This window comes from Vidua chalybeata, chromosome 6 (genome assembly GCF_026979565.1).
Source record: "Vidua chalybeata isolate OUT-0048 chromosome 6, bVidCha1 merged haplotype, whole genome shotgun sequence".
NCBI classification, from domain to species: domain Eukaryota; kingdom Metazoa; phylum Chordata; class Aves; order Passeriformes; family Viduidae; genus Vidua; species Vidua chalybeata.
The window spans coordinates 37,659,462-37,679,419 of NC_071535.1; the positions used below are offsets into that span (position 1 = coordinate 37,659,462).

Genomic DNA, 19,958 nt, shown 5'->3' on the forward strand with positions numbered 1-19,958 from the left:
CTTCATATACTTTCTTAACTTCCTTTTTAGTATCAATGGAAATTGCAAGTAAGCACCTGCAAACCTTCATGGGCATGATGAAAACAGAAGACAGGAAGTTTGCCCACCACTGAAATGTATTCAATATTAATGTAAAAATTCTGACCAAGTTATAGAATGATTTTTCTTCTTCTGTGTCAGTATAAATGTGCAAAAATTCCAATTCAGAGAAAATGCATGCAAGATAGGCTCCTATTTGCACCACAAACACTATGCACCTTTCCCTTTTTTACCACAAGAAGTTTGGAACAGGAAAATACATCAATGAGAATCAAAACTGCTACCCACATGGGTAGATAGGACATGCTAGAAGGAAGCAAGGCATTTTCCAGGAGAAAGTCAAGCAATGAAATGTCATTCATTCTTCAGCTGAAACAGCATTTAGTTTGCAGTTGCAATGGAGTGCTCACAGCAATGCTACACTGAATTACTTTAAGCCACAGTAAATTTAAAAGTTACCCTGACTGTACGTTACACAACAAAAAGTCTTTGAAGATGGTCTTCAACATCATCATGCAACATTTCTCTTCAGGGTGCACAAAAGAGAAGTTCACTTGGAATCACACTAAATAAATGCACATGTGTTATCTTACCCTCTTCAGGTGCCGAGCTCTCAGCTGAGCTGTCTTTATCTGAGCTGCCAGAAGAGGCAGCTTTGTTCATCTGTCTCTTCATGGCTCCTTTCTTCTCTGCCTTACCCGCTTTTCCCTTTTTTTTGTTTTTAGAACCTCCAACAGTCCACTGCAGGGAAAAAACCAAGAAAGTGATTGTGAGACACAAACATCACTCTCTTCTCCCTTCTCCAAAACACTGGAGTAAAAGCACCTGAGAAATAGCCCAATACCTGACAGCAAAAAAATCATACAAGTGTAAAGAAGAGAAAAAAAAAAAGAGAAGCCAATAGGAAACTTATCAGATAAATGAAAGCCTTTTACAAGGTTTTTGGGAGTAGAGTGTTGTGTGGTTGGTTGAAGTTTTTTCTTTGAAAAAAAGAGACCAGTTTTAACAGTTGGTAGGTCACTGCTTTTAAAAGATAATGAAGACTTCAAAGTTGGCAATATCTGCCAAGCGAGGAGGTATTGAAAATATTTCCCTAAGGAAACAATTTAAAAAAAAGTGTTAAATGTGTTCAATGTGTTTGTAAAGATTAGCTTCAGTTTACTACTAAACAGAAGCAACTGATGTTTTTCCAGAACTAGTTTAACCAGGAGCAGATTTTACATTTCATGAAGGACACCAATTACACGACAGCCTTTTCAAAATCTTGGTTTTACCAAAAGTACACAGTGTCTGTATTTCTATGCAACAAGTCAACGGTGAACTCAAAGATGCAGGTGGTGGCACTACCTCCTATGTACACAAAGTAGAATCACATCAGAATCACAGAAGACAGGAAAAAAAAAAAAAAAAAAGAAAAAAATACAGTATCAGGTCCTAATTTTAATTTTCTTTTAATGTCATATCTTCAGTTAACTTAGACCACAGTTTCCAAGTACAGGACTTACACAACCAGACATACAGATAGCCATTTTAAATTCCAAAGTCCCACAAGAACTAGTATTTACCTTAGAGTGTGATTTCTTAATAGAATTTTTACATTGTTCCAACTACCTGGGTAAAGCCAGAAGGGAATAGAAGCAATAAAGATTGCCCATATATTAATTAAAATCTTTACAGTATTTTGCAATTCACCACCTCTTCCAGGCATGAGACCCTCAGGAATATAACAGGCTTTATACATATATATATATAGACACACACAAATCATCTATTCTCATCTTTCATGCACATCACCATCTGGTTGAGCATGCAGTCTTAAAAAAAACAATCATAATGCAAGTGAGCAAATGCAAATGTGCATAACTGAGATCTTGCACTCAAAACTACTCTAAGTGGAAAAAAACACACCTTAGATTTAACCTCAAACACATACAAACTTCAGGCTTCTTACCCAATTACTCTATCCTGGGGGATGAATCAAGTCTATCTCTGCAGACAGTCATCATTCCATCAAATTTGATAAATTGTTCTGCCTGATAAGACACCATCCTCAGAAAACCCTGGTGTTCAATTACTCTAGATGAAACTCAAGCAAGTAGTTATAAGCTACTACCTAATCTAACAATACCTGATTAAATACCTTTGGAATTTCCCAGGTTTTGATTACTCTCACACCCAACCTCGTGCTTTCTATATTACCAAATGCTTCGTCATATCCTTTAGGCACCATCAGAATATTCAAAAGTCTCTGTCAAGGCAAAAGCTGGTTTTGTTTTTTTTCCTGAGGTAAAAGTACAGTGGTGAGCCTTGCAATTCATACCCTATGCAGGTACCCCAGTCTGTTATGATCTGTAGGACAGGTGAGAAACTGCACAGAAAGCTTTTGACTTTATACCAGCCTGAGCTTGGACTGAAGTTTTTACTGGCTTCAGCATTAAAGTTTTACTTGTTCAGTGTTACAATATTGCTGTCTAATATTATTTCTGGTTATTATGCTCATATAAATCGGTTAAGAACAAGCTTGCACTCTGTCTAAATCTACTCAAATCTCAGCATTAAGGAATCATCTCCCAGGTGAACAGAAAAGTGCATTTTTGCTATTTGCTCAAACACTCACCTACCACCAGCATACCAAAAAGGACGCAACAGCAAGAAAAGTGAAACTCAGTGTTTAGCAGTGATGCAGAGGTGCCTCCCTCTCAGAGCTCTGCCACTTCTTTTCAGTGTTCTAATTCTGAATTATACCTCGTGTCAGCATGCTGCACAGCAAGGAAGCAGCACACAAAAAGCACAGTAGACAGCACAGTTATATCAAGACCTTGAGAGGTCATGCTGAGATGAAAGAAGCTAAGATCAGATAAAAAACAGCAGGACTTCAGTGAATAAAATGTTTAATAGCTGTACATACATGTGTTACATATCACTGTTTTCAGTTTTTAACTCACTAGTAGAATTGTGGCGAAAACCTGTGACCAGGAAGATAGGACACTGGAACACCAAAAAAAAAAAAAAAAAAAAAAAAAAAAAAAACAAAAACAAAAAACCCAAAAGCCACCCAAACAAACCAACTCAGGACAACGTAATTAAAAACTCTGCTCTCTAATCTAGGAAAGTGTGCTTTGGTTTCTATCCCACTCTGGAAATAACACTTCATCTCACTTTTGTTTATGCAAGTGACCTCTACGTCCATCTCCCCATTTCAGTGCTGTCACAAAGCCAAATTCTTACCCAAATCAGTTGCTTCTAGGCTTATTCAGTTACCTCAATCTCTCATGAATGCCCGGTTATTCCCAGAACAACTACAGGACAAGACAAGAGTTAGAGCAAATCTTGGACCACTCAAAACCAGGACACAGGACTCACAGGCTCACAAAGTGCTCTGCATTTGGACACTGTTGCAGTTGTCATTTGGTTACCCAATGACCTATCTGCACTGCTCAGAGAGAGTGGCAATATGAATTTCTTCTTGCAACAGAGGAGGACACAACAGATTAGCTGGTCTAGGAGGGAGAGGGAAGGCAATACTGGAAAGCCAAAGTCTTGAGTTCCTTCCTCATGCTCCAACACACCAGCAGAAATCAAAAATGCAACATATTCACAGGCAACATCAAGTAAAAATGCACACAGTTATGTTCAGAAACACTTCCTTGCTCTTTTTCCCTTAACTCCAAACAACAATCACTTAGCAAAATCTGTCCTCTATGGCAGTTTCTCCAGGTCCCCTCTTCCACGCTGCAGTCAGGCAGCCCCAGTCAATGCCTCTCACATGCTTCCCATGACTGCACCGCCTCCTGGGAACAGCCCCTCTATTCACTGTTGCCTCCTGGGCCACCATCTGGAACCCTCCATGGTTCCAGACACAGCAAGTTAATAAACCCGTGCAGAAGGGTACTGCAGTGTGGCTTTCTGCTTATTGTTTAGTACTACCAAACAACAGAGCTTTATGGCTCTCTCACAAGAAGCAGCCAGAAGGTTCACAGTGCTAATATCCTGCATATTTCCTCCAAGAAACAGTTGGACATGATGATCCCAAAGGTCCTTGTCAACCTAAATGATTCTTTGATTCTAAGAAGTCCAAATTAAGCCACAGTAACCAGAATGGACTTAGTGGGGGAAAAAAATAAAAACCAATCCACCACATCACCACATTAGGAATTACCTAGATGAGATGATTTGCACTTGCACTTTATTTGGAGCAGAGGAAGTAACACCACCTCTGAAAAACACCACCTCTCCATCTTCTGAAAAAACAACTACACAAAGTGATTTAAGAAAATAATTTGTAACTCAGCAAACCTGGAATATATTTCCAGTAGGGAGATGAAATGAGATTATGGAGAAAAAAAATAAAAAAGAACAAAAGAAAAAAAGAAAAAAAACCTTATACCTGAAGTGAGCTTAGAGTGCAGAATTGTTTTACTGCTCGGGTAGTTGCCGTTTCCTTCTATTCACACAGTACCTAACTGCATAACACACTGAGATTTTAATTTGCAAATAGGTGTTCTCTCAGCTTTTTTTTAACCCCCTATTAGCCAGGGATGCACAAGCAAGGTTGCCATCCTGTCTTGCCATATCCTTCCCTCCTGCCACATATAACAGCTTTATAAGCAAAATGCAAACTACAAGCCACAACATCAAAGCAAAATAGGTCCCTTACCAATGTGTTCCTTTCTAAGGCCAGATAAACTTCAGTTGTCCTGCTGTCATTGCATTTAAGTGCACCAAGGTAGGTAACATCAGCTCAGCTTACAAACTTTCATGCATTCATACAGGAAAAAAATAAGGCAGTCCACCAGGCAAGCCATGAAACTACATTTTCAGCCTGTCTGAAGTCAACAGCAGGAAGCACAGATATGAAAATAAGGCTGTATTTACTGTCTTCAGGCTTTCTCAAAGCTTGGAAAACTCTACAGACAGCACTCCCAAGAGCTTCAAGGAGGAAAATGCTCTCTACCACCACTTTTAAAACGAAATGGTAAATAAAAAGCCCCTGTTATTTATTCTGCCTTTCAAGATCTACACCTGTCATTTGAACACCTCAAACACTTTCATGATGACAACAGCCCAGCAATCAGAAAACTTTAAGAACTATTTTAGACACAGAGAGGAAACTCTAGGTATGAACACCAAAATGGAAAGGAAATAAGCAAATAAAGAAAACACCTTCGGAAGCCACAGAAGAGGCTTTGCCAGGAACTGGCTGAAGAAGGCTTCATGGGCCAGAGTATTACCAGACACCTGATCTACCCTTTTCATTCAAGTACAGCTCCAAGAAGCTCACAGAAATCAAATCCCAAGAAGTTATCCCCATGCTAGTTTACAATTTAAAGAAGTTAGTTAAAGACTAAATTTTAAACCAATTTAGTCCACAGCTTATTCACATTACTCCATTGGACATGCCAGTCTTCATACAATTAGCTTGTGCTATTCAGATTTGCACTTGCACTTTATTTGGAGCAGAGGAAGTAACACCACCTCTCCTCCTTGAGAAAAGCTTCACTATTGCACACATTAATAGCTGAAGGAAACGGTCTCCAGGAAAAGTCAAAGTTGCAAAGCACTTTGTAACAGTCTATAAGCTGTAAATCCATAAGAAGATTAAAGAATGGCCTGTTTCAAATTTCCTAAGCTTCAAAAAAATGTATGGCAAAAGCCTCACAGGACTGGAGAACTCATTCTTGAAGGTTTAATTAAGTAGTATTATAAAATACAAGTAAACACGAAAAGACAACATTCAGTACTGTAATTTCTACAAACTCACAAAAAGACATCCCTAAACAGAAAGAACACATGCAGTATTCTGCTCATCTGTGCTTTGCTGGAGTGCTCTAACTTGAAGTGCAGTAAGGAGATACAAAGAGGCATAAAACCCTCTAGGCTGTTACTTGAGACCAATCTCCTCACTAGCTGCATGACTACTGCTCACCTCCTCCTCTGTCCCATAGCTCTTGACAAGATCTTCAGCTATACAGTTCCCTAACAAAATAGCACGTCTGTAAAAAAAGGTATAAAAAAGTATGTATGTTTTTTATAAAAGGTATAAAAAACAGACAATCCTCACTAAACGCCAGAATAGTACTAAGCACTTATTATATAAGTTTTCTAGTTCTGGAAGGATATTCTGTCCTTACCTGTAGGTGTTAAAAGGCAGAACTGAACCCTTCCTGACATTAGAATGAGTGTACTTTTCAAGAGAAACAAACAGGAGCTCTTGTAGCATTGTGGCTTTCTGTCTAATCAACACTAATGTCAGTGAAGTTGCTGCAGAAGTCATCCACTCTTCTCACACAATAGAATGAATTATCTTACTGTAAGCAGAGATACCAGAATAAAAGGAAAAGCAAGAGCCCAGAATTAACCTACTGCAACTGAGGAACATCATCCACCTAATGCCCTCAATCAATAACAAGAACACCTTGTAGATACACAAACCTGGGGCATGGTAGCCCCAGCAGTAACCTGGCCAGCACCAAACTGGTTACGTGCAGAAAGCTACCAGTTTGACATGGTGAGTTCTTGAGCAGACATGGTCACACACCAGATGAAGGAGCCATCTGTGTCCAGATTAGTACATCTCTTTGCAAAGGTAGCTCTCCTCATTGCAAAGCCCTGCAGTCACTGCTATTTATCAGCCCTCTGAACAAAAGACTGTAGTAATTCAGTCAAGAATGTTCCACAGCCCCACCAGAAGACAGTTCAGAGCATCCCTCCTATTTCATTGCCTGCAACTCGCTTTCAGTCTGGTGGCTAGGAAATCCAATTCAGACCACAGAGGTCCTTTAATTGTTACAGAACTCAGCATCTGGGCAAGAAGCACATTCTCACTGATATACATAACATTAAAGAGGTAGCGACATCCCTTGGGCACTATTGTATAGGTGCAGCATGACTTGTACCTGCTGTTATTCAGTAATTCCAAAATGTTTTTATCTCCCCTATGCCCCACAAACTTTTCTCCCTCTAAAAGAAAGCAGCATGCTGCATTATGCTCTACAATAGATTTAGGCTTCTTTCCTGTACGTGCAACATAGTGCCAATCTTGGAACATTTAGTGCTTTCCAGGAATCACAAAGGACATGCACACTGAAAAGCTTCTGTGGAAACACAGGGGTATGATTAAGCACATTTGTCCAGGGCAACAATTTCCATGCTTTTGCCTCAAGGTCTTCACCTTGCAGGAAGTCAAATAAAACAAATTCAACTTCTAGACCCCCCTATCCCAACCCCCAAGGTTGAACAAACTTCAAACCAACCCCAAGAATACTTATTAAAACCTAAGTTATTCAGCAGGATTAGTGTAGTCAAGCCCAGGGACGCATAGAACGGAATGACTGGCAGAAGCAGAACTGTTGTAAGCCAGCCGCTCATCCCTGTGACAAGCAGCAGTTCAGAATGCATATTTCAGGCACAGGAATAGAATCAAGTGTCCTAATTACCTCTTCTCTAAATCTTTTTCTCTTGCTGCATGGAGGTCAGAAAGAACATAGTATCAATTTGAAATAATACACAGATTAGAAAGAGTATCAAACACACTGGGTGCAACAGTAGCACTGCTGATTTGCAAGGTCTGTGCAAATTTGTGAAGAGGTATAGTCACATTCTACACATAATAGAAAGGTAGACCTTACTTATTACACAAGTTAAAATTCTGACAGCTTTCAAAGATAAACACAGAATGGAAGGCTTTATCATCCACATACTCTCCACACCCAAGTCTACTTTCTCCAGACAAGCTGGTCTCCACATAACTTAGAATAAATAAACTGTGAGCCAACAGATCTGAACACACACTGTGACAGACTGAGTAGTTCCCCAATAAGAAACCTAATATACCCAGGTTGTTCACAATTTTCTCTGTCTCCATGCCTTAAATGTATATTAGATATACACAAAGGAGTTTTTTAAGAAAATTATTTATTTGGAACAGAGTTCCAAGCATATTTATTTTAAAAATGCCTCAGAAAGAAAATTAAACTGCACACTTATTCTTCACACTTACTGGAAGAACTCTGCTACACTAACAAATGCTTTATAGTTATCACTGGCCTACCCTGTGAGTCTGCAAGTTGCCACAATGGATAATCCATACTGTTACTTCAGAAGAAAAAAAATACAGAAACCTACCCCAAACATCTCCCTGTCAAATATTTAAGAATAGGTGGAATAAATGGCATGACTATAATTTGCAGAAAGTGTGCTAAAATATTTGTAAGCTTTCCAGAAATTGCTTTTGCTCAAATACCCATATAACATTAGTCAGTGCCTGTTTTAATAGGATTTTTTCAATTTTTTTTTTCTAGATGCACAGGCTTTTAAACAGCTCTAGACTGCAGTACCAAGAACAAATACTAAAACCAGAACCAGCAGATAAGCACTGTTACAAGAAATTGTGAAACTTTAGAACAAAGCAATGCTGAAGTCTTTCTTGCCTCTTTCATCAAAGATGCTGATCAAAACACATCCTGTTGCATATCCAAATGGCCAGACAGCTAATTCACAGCACAGTTCTTGAAGAATCAAAGTAGCTAAATAGAACAGTTTTACTACCTGTAAAATAGTACTACCTGCCTTGACCCTTCTCTTAGGAAGGAAGCTCCACTTTAAAGGTGAAAACCTCACTCCCTGAATTCAGAGTCCAGCTTTAGCAGCTTCACTGCTACTTCAACAGCAATCACAACACAGGAAAAACACTAGTTTAAAGCAGGCAGCTCACCACACCATAGGAACGTGGGATTAAACTGGTAGTCACCTTTTCTATAAGCAGACTATTTTGTATACAATTAGAATTCAAAACATATTCATTAAAAAAAATTCTCTGGCCTTAATGAGTCTCCATCAGTCTCCATCATTGATAGCCAGTCCCACCTTATGAAGTCAGCAGGCTAAATATACTGTATGATAAATACACTTCCACTGCTTAGGCATGATCAGACAAATAACCCATAGCAATCTCACTGATAACATGAAAAAGTCACCTCATCATCACTGTCTGATGTCTCAGAGTCTGAAGATGCTGTAGGTTTGCTCACAGGTGGTTCCTTTTCTTCAGAGTCACTGCGTTTCCGTTTGGCCAACGACAGGAGCTCCTGGTGTAAAAACACACGCGTTTATTTCAAAGTGTTGCAATTAGTTTTAACAATCCAGGTCAGTGCACATGCAGGCTCTCCGCAATATCTGAGCACATCTCAGTAGCACGATTATTGCCACCTACTAAGGAACAAGTCTACTTATGTTTCAAAAATATACGTGTGCACGCACAATTTTAATACTGGATGCTACAAAAGGATTTTAAAGATAACAAGCTATAAAAAATAACTATTAGTACCATTACTTTCTTTGCATAAACAGCATAAGACAAATTACTTTCAGAGCCATGTCCAGATTTGTCTTATTTGGATTGGGTAATAATTCAAAACCACCCTAACTACACCATGAAGCATCAGCCCTAAAATGCCAAATACCAGTAGATAGCAGCTTCTTCTCCTAAACAACAGAGATGGCTGCAATTATACACTTTAAAGGGGAAATGCATTAGGCATCACTTTTACATCATGGTTGGTAATATTTAGTCAGCCTGTTCAATTCCTTTTCACTGCTGGTACACGCCCCAGAAAGCACTTAAAGCTTTCAGACCCAGAGCAGGTATCAAGCTCAAAGTCTGTGAAAGTTAGTAGAGTTGTTCTGCTTAAAAGGAAGCACTTTCACAGGCAACATGCACCCACACAAAGAACTACATGGCTCAAAATACTCTCATCATCTGCTGTTCATCACTTGTTCAGGTAACACAAGCAGTGTCAAACATTTTTGAAGCTGTGTTACTGTCTTTGCAGTCCGGGACACAGAATCTATTCTCAGAAACATTACTCTGGGGCTGATGAGTCTTAGATGTGTGTAGAAATACAGCCACACCAACTTCTGCAGTCTTGGGAAGTTGATGCTGGATTGGTTTCCATTAGTTTCACAACTGGAAGATTATCTCAACAAATTGATTACAATTCACTACCTCAAATGAGAACATAAACACTGCAGAAACCACCTACCTAGTAGGTCCAGATCTAGTTGGTCAAAACCCCAGACCTAGTAGGTCTGCCTACTTACCAACAAAGAAACTTTTCATTAGTAATGGTATTTTACCAACCATTCTCTAAAGACGCCCTGCAACATCAACATAGCACATTTGTACAATCAAAAGATCTTTGGAAGCTCCTGAAGCTTCAGTAGTGCTTCTCTTTGGGAAGCTCTTGAAGAGGAGCATCACTTTAAAGCCACACTCCATTTTCTTTCTTTCTTTCTATACTTATTCTGTTTTCCAAGATACTATATTTAAGAGGCTGCTAGCCCTTTGATTCACCAAGGCTAGATTGCCACAGGAAGCTGTCAAACATTTAATCTACTCAGTATTTAACATTTAAGTCAGTATTCTCTCATCCCAAAAACACGGCTTCCCTGCTACCGGATCTTCATCTTTGCACACACACCTCCCTGCTGTCACAGTTGCTACCAACAGCCCAGTGGAGGGGGAAGCACCTACTACTCAGGTACAGCTGCAGATGCCTGCTGCCAGTGAGGGATGGAACAGATGCAGAACCACGTGGTTACTCCTACCACCATCACTCCTCTGACTGATGCTAGAGCTAGTCCAACTCCCATTTTCAAGTTCTAAAACTATCAAACTGATAAACTAGCAGCGAGTCATTGGCAGTGCTAAGGACTCTAAAGGTATGCAAGATCAACCACATCAGCTCCAGTGTATTTGTTTTAACGGAGTATCAGATCTGATTTTTTCTGAAGCCCCAGTCTGCAACAGTATTTTTGTGTGTTTGAGAAGGTTTTCTATTGCAACATAGCAACAGCTTCTATATTAAAAACTCTGAAGGTCCAATATATAAATTACATCAGACATGTCGGCTTCAGCACATTGGACCCACCAAACTTTTCCCTGAAGCAAACACTGCCATACAAGCTGCAACACATTTCACCTATAATGTCTTTATTTACCATTGGAATCATACCATCAATACCTGCTACACCAAAAGTTGAATCTTTGAAAGCAGCCCGCTCCAAAGAGGGAGACACCCCCTTTGCAACCCTGACGCGCTTGGACTTACACCAGACATCACACTTACAACCCCAGGAGATGCTCTGAGGACAAATAAATAAATACTACCGCTTCTTACATCTACAGGCTGGTTTCCCATCAACAGAGCTCCCCAGCGCAGTCACCAAGATTGAAAGGGTCGCATTAAACACGCATTAACACTCCGGGAGCCTGCCTGCCCCGAGGAGAGGCAGGGACCTGACACACTGTTCTCCCGGCGTACCAAAGTAGCATGGAAAAGTTGCCCAGCCCTTTGGGCCTCTTTCCCCACTACTCGAGGTGAGAAGACTGCTGGCAGCCGGGCCTCGCTAATCCCTCCTCAGGGCCAGACCGTCCGGAGCATCGCCCCGGAGCATCCACCGCCCCTCCGTCCCGCCGGCGCCGAGCACCGGGCCCGCTGCAAAGAGTCCCCGCCAGCGCGGGCCTCCTGCCAGGGGCGGGCCGGGGACTCGCAGGAGGGGCGCGGGCTCTCCCCGCGGCGGCCGCGAGGCCCCATCAGGCTGCGGAGGGCGAGAGCGGCGCGGGACCACCGGGAGGGAGCGAGGGAGGGATGGCGGCGCCGAGCCTCGCGCGGGCCGGCGATCCCAGGCCCCGCTTTCGGGCCGGGCCTGCCCGCGCACCTGGTCCAGGTTCTCCTCGCTGCCGCTGTCCTCGGTGTCGGAGTCGATAAGGACACGGCCTTTCCGCTTCTTCACCATGGCGGAGGCGGCGGTGCCCCCTCCCCGCCCCGGCGGCGGCGGCGGCGGCGCTCGCACGGCCCGGCCCGGCCTGACCCGCGCCGCCCGCCCGCCCGCCCGACACAAAGGGCACCGCGCATGCGCGGCGCGCGGGGCGGGGCGAGGGCGGGGCCGCCGCTGCCGCTGTCGCCTCACGGAGCCGCGCGCTGTCCCCGCTGTCCCCGCGGCCGCTGCTCCGGCGCCCGGAGATCCGCGCGGGTCGCGCCTCGCGCCTCGGCCGCGGGCGGCGGAACCGGAGCGGCGGAACCGGAGCGGCGGAACCGGAGCGGCGCGGTGCTCGTTCCTTGGCCGGGCCGGGCGCGGCGGACCCGGCGGCGGGAAGGTGAGGCGGTGTGCGAGCCGGGGTCTGTCGGTCACGGAGCGGGAGCGGCGAGGCGGCCGCTCTGCGGGGAGGTGGTTCGGCCGCCGCCCTCCCGTCCTGGCCTCGCCTCTGCCCGCCGCGCTCAGTCGTGCGGGCGGGATCCGGGCCCGGTGCCCAGGCCGCGGCGCGGTGCGGCGCAAGCGGAGCCGTGGCGGAAGCCGAGGCGTCGCAGCTGCCGGGCCGTGCATCGGGCCGGCGCTACACGGGCGCTACACCGCTAAAGCCTCGCCGAGGGACAGAGACCGGGCTAAAGTAGAATGTATTCAAATGCTCCGTTCTCTTCTTGTACTCGGGTGAAGCAATGAGGAGACAGGGTTTCTTGATCGCCAACTTGCTTCCGATGGCATGAAGTGCACGACAGAGCATAATGTGAATCCTAAGCTACTAAAATGGGAATTTTAAAAGCTACTTCAGTGTAGCTTTAGACATAACTTAATTAGAGTGTGAGAATAACTAGTAAATTTTACAGCGAGTAAAGGAAGGTGAATGGCATATAGAGGATATAAGTGGGGTGCCTGACTCCATTCTTAAAAGCTCACAGAAATTGAATGCATGTGACATCATTTTTGGTTTTGTTCTGTGGCATGAAAAAACAACAACAACAAAAAAAAACCTGTCTAATTTTACAAGTAGGAGAAAATAGCCTCTGTACAGATCCTTGAGCAGAGTTTTCCTGAAGCCTTATTTTAAAAAACCCTATATTGAATTGTAGTCTTTCATGTTATTTCAGTCTTTACAAATGTCTCTGTAATCCTAACACAGGTATATTGAGGATGACTTGGAGGAAGAATGTGGTATGGCTGCTGCAGGACTTAGTATTTGAAAAGTCTTGTCATCTGTGTCAGATGAGCTTGTCGTGTTTGTCTGTGCGGCAGCAGCTTCTGCCTGTTGTGAATTCATGATTTTCATGCAGGAATAAAACTTTTTAGTTATGTAGGTTTATATATAGTTATATAGATTTAGAAACCTTCATGGGTTGTTTTTATTGGTGTTATCCATAACACCTAAACTTATTGGTAGAAAGGATGAAGAGAAATTTATTTTCTTTTCTATTTTCAGTTTTATTTAAAGCAGTTTACTTGGGTTTTCTTACTTGCATGAGGATTTTACACCATGAGGAGAGGGGAAAGCGTAGGGTGGAAGTCAAGTAAACTCAAGTTCTGAGGAAGTGTCTTTCCTGATGTTTTTTTTCATTCTGTTTTCCAATGACTTGGATTTCTAGCTAGTATTGATTATAAAAGTTAAATAATTTCACAAGAATCCTGTATGTAATTTTTTCTAACCTTTTCTCTTTTTCATTAAAGGTGAAGATCAACAGTAACTACAGTAAGATAGCTCTGAATACTAATTTTGTTGTTAAATTAACTTCCAATCCATTAATTGCCTTACTGGACGTGAATTCCTCAAGTTACCAGTATGGCTCTGGCTGTGATGCTGCTGAATGGTGCTTCCTTCCACGGTGGATGCTGCAGGCCCAAAATATTGTATTCCTCACTTGGACCTCTCCTCAACAATTCAAAATTGTACAGCAGCTACAGAAGGCCAGGGGCAGAGCCTGAGAAAAAACTGTCTTGGCAGAATGCTGATTTCAGCTTTAAGAAGGTCATTGAGTACCTGAAGACTCAGCTAAGTTTGCTGAAGAAGGAAACCCAAGATTACTTACAAGGACCTGGAGGCCATCCATTAAGTCAGCACTTGTTGGAACAAACAAGGGTCTTGTGGCAGTTTAGGAGCCAAGAAGATTTAAATAAATGGGTTATTTCCTCTGATGTGGAGATTGGAGGGAAAAGTAAAGTTTACATCAAATTGGGTAGGAATAACCAGGCTGCTCTGCTGTATGGAACCCTCAATACAGAAGTGCCTCGTGATGGGGAGACACAATACAGTGGATATTGCAGTATGAGATCCAGACCGGCAGTGGTAAGTACAGCTCTGTGTTTGCACAGCTTCTGATACTCAATCTGAGGGTGTTTGTGGAATCCCAGTGACAGCAAGTGGCCTGCTCTTTACTGCTGATCACTTTCAGGAGCACTGCGTTTTCTCTCAGACATGTAATTGCTGCTGTGCCCACTTTGACCTGGAAGGAACTTAAATTTTTTTCTTGGATTTCGTTTTCCTTTCTTAGAAAAGGAATAATACATATTCGATCATTTTCTTATGTACAATAGACCTGTTTGCAGCATCCTTACAAATGAAAGATCTGGAATGAATCTTTATATCCAAAATTGGTATGATTAAAATAGATATCTTTCTAAATTTGAAGTTGATTGAATGTGTCATAAGTAAGAATTTTCTTGGTCTATTCATCAGACTTGGTTAGGGTGAATGAACTAATTTCTTTGAACTCACTTTGAATGACCTCACTCCTTTCTCACAGGAGCAGAAAACAATGCTTTGAAATGTACTTTTTAAAGGTCTGCATCCTACTGTACATCAGAAAAAGCAAGACACAAATCTTTGATGGCTAAAATTGAGCAAAATAGGACCAGAAATGGGTGTGCTTATTATGGATACTGCCTGTTTCATCCCTTATTTGTAAGCACCTTTAAAAGCAAAGGAACATTTTCACACACTGGATAAAATCCTTAAATACTTAATGTGTTCTGTTTTTTGTGTCTTGGCACAAGTACTTAGGTAAAATCATTTCTGGGCCAGAATCTTGGGGAGCAGAGAATATGAGTAAGTAAAATCAATGGGTAAATGAGAGACATATGAACACTGATTAAAATGGTGACATTAGCTCAGATGACTGGAACAACAAGTGGAGTCTTGTCTGAGTTAAACTCTCAGGACTGCTACTGACTTGTGCAAATGTGACTCAAACTTTCACCTCCTAATTCTGAGGTAGTGGAATGTATTAGTCCATGTTTATTTAAGTAGAACGGCTCAAAACTGTTAAAATCATAAAATCAAGTAGCTACAAGCCTTACATTTATATATTCATAATCTACTTATTCTGTTACCTACAAGATGAGTTGGTAGAACAATAGCTGATAGGTAGTTGTAGTAGTGCTGTAAAGTAAAGGGGAGGCATCTGAATTTTTGGCGCTAATTTTGACTTCTTGGCAAGTCTGGCCAAGAATAACCCTGCCCTCTGCCCCTCATTGCTCCAAGTGACTTCAGTTTAGCTCTCTGAGGACTCTTGGATATGCCATCATGCAAATGACAACATCAGGATTTTTCAGATCTTTGGAAAAATGCAGTAAAGAATTAGACATGCTTGAAATCTTATTATTTTACACAGTTAAGGGAAAAAAAAGTTGGAAAACGTGAAATCTACCAGTGCTCATTAGTCTTCCATTGGCAAGTTATCAAAGGGGATAAATTATTTCACTGCTTCAATTTCATGCCATCACTTCTGAATTATCTAGAACTGACCACAGAATATTAAACTTAGTGGACTATGTAAGTGCTGATCTATCACTGCAGTATTTGTGTAATTGCCTGGTAGGGAATTCAGTCCTAGGAAGGAGGTCTGATTTCTGATAGTTACAAGATTGTGGTTTATAATGAAAGTGTGAGTCCTCAGGCAGCAATATTGCAATTTGTGGTCTCTAATAGAGTGCTGAAGGAAATTCAGTGAGTTCAGCAGCCAGGGTGATAACAGAGTAGCTGTGTTCACTGTGTTACAGTAAATGCTGTCTGACAAAGTGATCAAAGCAACAATGCTCTGTTCCTCATAATGAAAGTGTCCCTCTATTAAGGAGGAATAATTCTATTTATCAATAATTTGTAGGGATCTTTTAACAGGAAGAAGTATTATGACTGGTCAAACTTCAACAGTCTGTATTTACGTGTCCGTGGTGATGGCAGACCTTGGATGGTAAATATTTATACAGACCCCTACTTCTCTCATCAAAAGGATGACCTCTACACCTACTTCATGTTTACCCGAGGAGGCCCATACTGGGAGGAAATAAAGGTGAGCTAATGAATCTTTCAAACTAATGAGACCATCTTGAGGTCCTGGCCAAAACACAGGAAGGGGAATTCTTTCAACATTGACAGTTACTTTCTATTGCTGTCCACTCAACGATTTCATCATACAATAGACATGTGCCTTTGGCTTGGGAGTTGCCAAAACTGGACTAGGGGAGGGCACACTGTGTCACTTGTATTAGAGAATTGATCCACCATATGTTTCTCTGAATGCTTACTGTTGGCTCTTACTGGAGGAATAGGATAGATACAGCAATTGAAACTTAGCAGATGTTGCCTGGAATATTCTCTGTGGTAACCATTTTATCTGTAATACAAACGGGTGTAGGCTGTTGTAGGATTTGTTCCATGCAACAGGATTTGCTTAACTTGCAGCCTCTCTGGAGTCAGTCAGACTCAAGAGTTGGGGTTTGTCATTTGTGACCCTTGATTCTGTGACACAAAATAATATTTTTAAGAAGTGGGAGTTGCGGCTCTTTTCTGGTGCAACTTGGGGACCTTTTGTAATTCTCTGATGACAACTATAGGGAGGTTTGCACATCCTTATGAATTGGTGTTGAGTGCTCCACGATACCATTGTCCAATCATGTGGGAACAGCCTGCTGTTCCACAGACAAGGAGCCAGGAGGATGAAAGTTGGAGTGTCATTGCTGGCTTGGATGTTTTCCTCTCACCCTCACCAGCCACCAGCCAGCCCTGCTTTCTTGCTTCCATTACTTTCAAAGAAAATTTTACCCTGAAGTGCTTTGCTAGAGATACTGATGTCTGAGTACAAAGTTTGCACTGTGAAATCCACAGCCTGGGTTACAGATGAGCTGTCAGCATGTACCCATGGTAGACTTTGCAGCAATTTCTGGTTTATATTTTCATGTTACTGGAAGGAGATATTCTGATGTAAAGACCACCTTCTGTGCTGCAGCCTTCATTGTGTCCTGACAGGGTAGCTCTCCTGTGTGACGGCTGTGGCCACCACAGGACAGGGTGGGCCTGGAGCTGGCTGTGAGTGGCCAGTTGAAAGGGTTAATGTGGCCCATTTCTTTGTGCCACTTTTATGTACCCAACTAACACTAGTACCAGGTACAACAGAGTGTTACTTTACTAACACGTTATTTTCTTTTTCCTAAGTTTCTGTTTTATACACTGGTGACACTAAAGTCTGATTTTGTTTTGTTTATGTCAGATTCCATTCTCCAAATTCTTTCTCTCCAGTCAGGGAAGAGTCCAGGACAACCAGCATCCTGTTTGTTTAGACAAGGCAAGTTTTCCACAGGCTTTATTTGAAATTTCATTTGAAAAGGCAGTATAAGGAACACACAACTGCTCTGTAAGAAATTCAGAATTTCCTTCAAGATGGCCTGATAAAGATAACTTACAAATTCTCTAAGGTTTGTGAATTTGAAATTGAAGGCCCTCTTCATGTTATAAGGTACTTACTCTCATGTTTGGTATATGAAAATATAAAGTTGTATATGGGCTATTTAAAAATATTTATGAGGAGTTAAAGGAACAAATCAGTACTTGATCTAAGTATCCTCTGCTGAAGTTTTGTTGATGGTTATTTTATGTGTAGCATTTGACAGTAAAAATTATGCACTTGCATTGTAATTTTACAAACATATTTTAAAGAAACCCCAAAATCAGGGAAGCAGCATGAAGGTAGTTTAAGAAATCTTAATCAAATGTCTTGTTCACACACAGAATATTTGGAGTTGGAAGGGACCCACAGAGACCATCAAGTCCAACTCGTAAATGAATGGCCCTCATGGTACTAATGTATGTTTTCCTAGGAACCTGGAAAGGCAGAAAATAATTGTTACAAATAGAACAGGAATAAAAAAGGCAGGAAATAGTCAATGTATCTAGGGCTTGCAAAGGAATAGATTATTCAGAGCAGAGAGTTTAGGTGACTCCCATACATTATCTATAACAATGTGATTTGGAAAAAAGGAGCTTTAAAAACTCTCTGGACTCCAAAAGCGAAGGGGCTGCTTGTAGGCTTGCTGATGGGGAAGGAATAGCATTGAAAGCATTAGAATGATCCAGAGGAGTGTCAGTGCATTTACCTAGCTTTGTTCTGTTATTTATTTAGCATATAACTTAGCAATATTTATTAGCAATATAGATTTAGATTCAGACCACATTTATTCATCTGACACATCCTAGACATTATTTTCCCAAACTTATAGCAGTCCTTAAAATCATGGGCACTGCTTAGACCTGCACTTTCAGCAGGGCTTTGGGGCAGCTGAGTTTGTGAGGTGGCCTGCACTGGTGACTGGACTGAGCTGTTAATGATGGACGTGTTGTGTAACACAAGAGAGCTGAGGGAGCATTCAGGCAAGCCAAAGGCTAATAGAAAGCACACATGAGTCACACAGATTTGTTCTTATATTTAAGAACATTAATTGGAAAACACTGGCTGAGAACCTTGTCTTACTATTAAACTCAGAAATTAAGTTTCATGCCAGCTTAAAATTAAGTTCTGAAATGTCTGGTTTGGTGTTTTCAACAGAGTAGATGGTGTATCACTATCTAGAATGATCCCTTCCATCCTTAATTACATCTTTGTTTTTCCTATTAATGAAAGAATAGCGATTTTATGAAAATGTGTTTAGAAACCAGATTGTGATGAAAGTGGCTGTAGACAAAGCATGAAGGATAAAAGTAACTGTTGCTTTAGGCTTGGGCTATTTTAAATCAAGGGTTTATTAACACAGTGGTAGAAAGACAAATGTGGAGTCATTTCCCACTGGGGTCTGTATTGAAAATGGAGTAGTGAAATGTTCAAGCCCTAAAAAATGCTGCTGCATTTTGAAGAAATACCAGTTTAAAGAAGATGGCTGTGATCGGTCTGTAAAATACAGAATTGGGAGATTCAACTGAGTTTGATTGTAATATTATAAATACTGTTCTACCCTCTGTGTCTTTTAATTAGATTAGAACCCTTGGATTCACCATTGGAGATAAAGTAGATGGTCCATTCCAGCTGGAGATTGATTTTATTGGTTTGCTAAATGACAGAGCTCATAAAGAAAAGTTTGCCTATGAAGCATATGACAAGAACACTCCAGTCTAAGCTGGGCTGGTGTCCTTTGAACATTCTTCAGATATATGGTTTATTTTTATAAAATACTTCTTAACATGTGGCTTTTAACAACTTGAAGACCCTATGTAACATTAAAGAGATAAGTGCATGAAGTGTGACACCACTGACATCTTTAAACTCCCAAATACAGAATCCTGGAGACTGTACATAGATGGATGGACTGCAACGTAGCCCAAGAGCAGTTGTGATGTTCTTACAAAGTAGTAACTTTTCTTGGCTTCTGTCCTGACCTATACTGAAATAAAAGTATTTCATGAGTTTGTTTTTCTTTTTTTGTCCAACACTTTCATTTTCTACATTATGTGGTTTTTTGACAGTTGTAAAATACTTGCAGCTGCTAGTTTTATACTGAAAAAGGTAGAGAATCAATAGTCTGAGCACCGGTGCTTAAGTGTGACTCAGCTACTGAAATTTACAAAGAGCAGCACCAGAAGTGGAAAAGGCAGAAGTATTTCAACCTTTAGCTTTGGCTCCTCTAGATAGCTAAAAAAAGAAAAAGCTGCCCCTGCCAAGATGGAAACAAGAGCTGTGCAGCAGGCTTGACTTTTCCTTCAGAGCTGTTGAAGGTAATCCTACAGTGTTACAGAGCCAAGGTTGTTGGAAAGAAGTAATGCTCCAAAGGAGGGGTGGGAGGAAAGCTGCAGCTCTCTCTGCTCCCTGAGGAGGCAGAGCTTGGCT

The 19,958-nt window shown here is 41.5% G+C and overlaps 2 protein-coding genes across 4 annotated transcripts in view; one reads left to right on the forward strand and one right to left on the reverse strand.

Moving 5' to 3' along the window:
• The window catches only part of RTF1 (RTF1 homolog, Paf1/RNA polymerase II complex component), a 29,152-nt gene extending 17,239 nt beyond the window's left edge, over positions 1 to 11,913 (reverse strand). Inside the window, exons 1-3 of the mRNA XM_053946065.1 lie at positions 11,758 to 11,913; positions 9,015 to 9,125; positions 633 to 780 (exon numbers count right to left, since the gene is read on the reverse strand). Of these exons, the coding sequence (XP_053802040.1) occupies positions 633 to 780; positions 9,015 to 9,125; positions 11,758 to 11,835 (337 nt within the window). The 5' untranslated portion in view covers positions 11,836 to 11,913. The remainder of the gene's footprint in view (positions 1 to 632; positions 781 to 9,014; positions 9,126 to 11,757) is intronic.
• Positions 11,914 to 12,007: 94 nt separating this feature from the next.
• On the forward strand, positions 12,008 to 19,537 carry NDUFAF1 (NADH:ubiquinone oxidoreductase complex assembly factor 1). 3 transcript variants are annotated; one of them, XM_053945298.1, is made up of 5 exons: positions 12,008 to 12,196; positions 13,540 to 14,155; positions 15,972 to 16,157; positions 17,384 to 17,429; positions 19,110 to 19,198. In XM_053945298.1, exons 2-5 carry the CDS (start codon positions 13,652 to 13,654, stop codon positions 19,112 to 19,114), a joined length of 741 nt encoding a protein of 246 aa, XP_053801273.1. In that variant the 5' UTR covers positions 12,008 to 12,196; positions 13,540 to 13,651; the 3' UTR covers positions 19,115 to 19,198. The 3 variants fall into 3 exon arrangements, with proteins under 3 accessions (XP_053801273.1, XP_053801272.1, XP_053801271.1); XM_053945296.1 differs by having other exon boundaries at positions 12,010 to 12,196; positions 17,355 to 17,429; positions 19,110 to 19,537; XM_053945297.1 differs by lacking the exon at positions 17,384 to 17,429 and having other exon boundaries at positions 12,009 to 12,196; positions 19,110 to 19,537.
• Positions 19,538 to 19,958: the final 421 nt, after the last annotated feature.

Coding starts and splice junctions, on each gene's coding strand:
- NDUFAF1 (XM_053945296.1), top strand. CDS start 13,652: ATGGCTCTGGCTGTGATGCTGCTGAATGGTGCTTCCTTCCACGGTGGA. Junction 16,158..17,354: donor CATACTGGGAGGAAATAAAG/GTGAGCTAATGA, acceptor TGTTTATGTCAG/ATTCCATTCTCCAAATTCTT. Junction 17,430..19,109: donor ATCCTGTTTGTTTAGACAAG/GCAAGTTTTCCA, acceptor TCTTTTAATTAG/ATTAGAACCCTTGGATTCAC.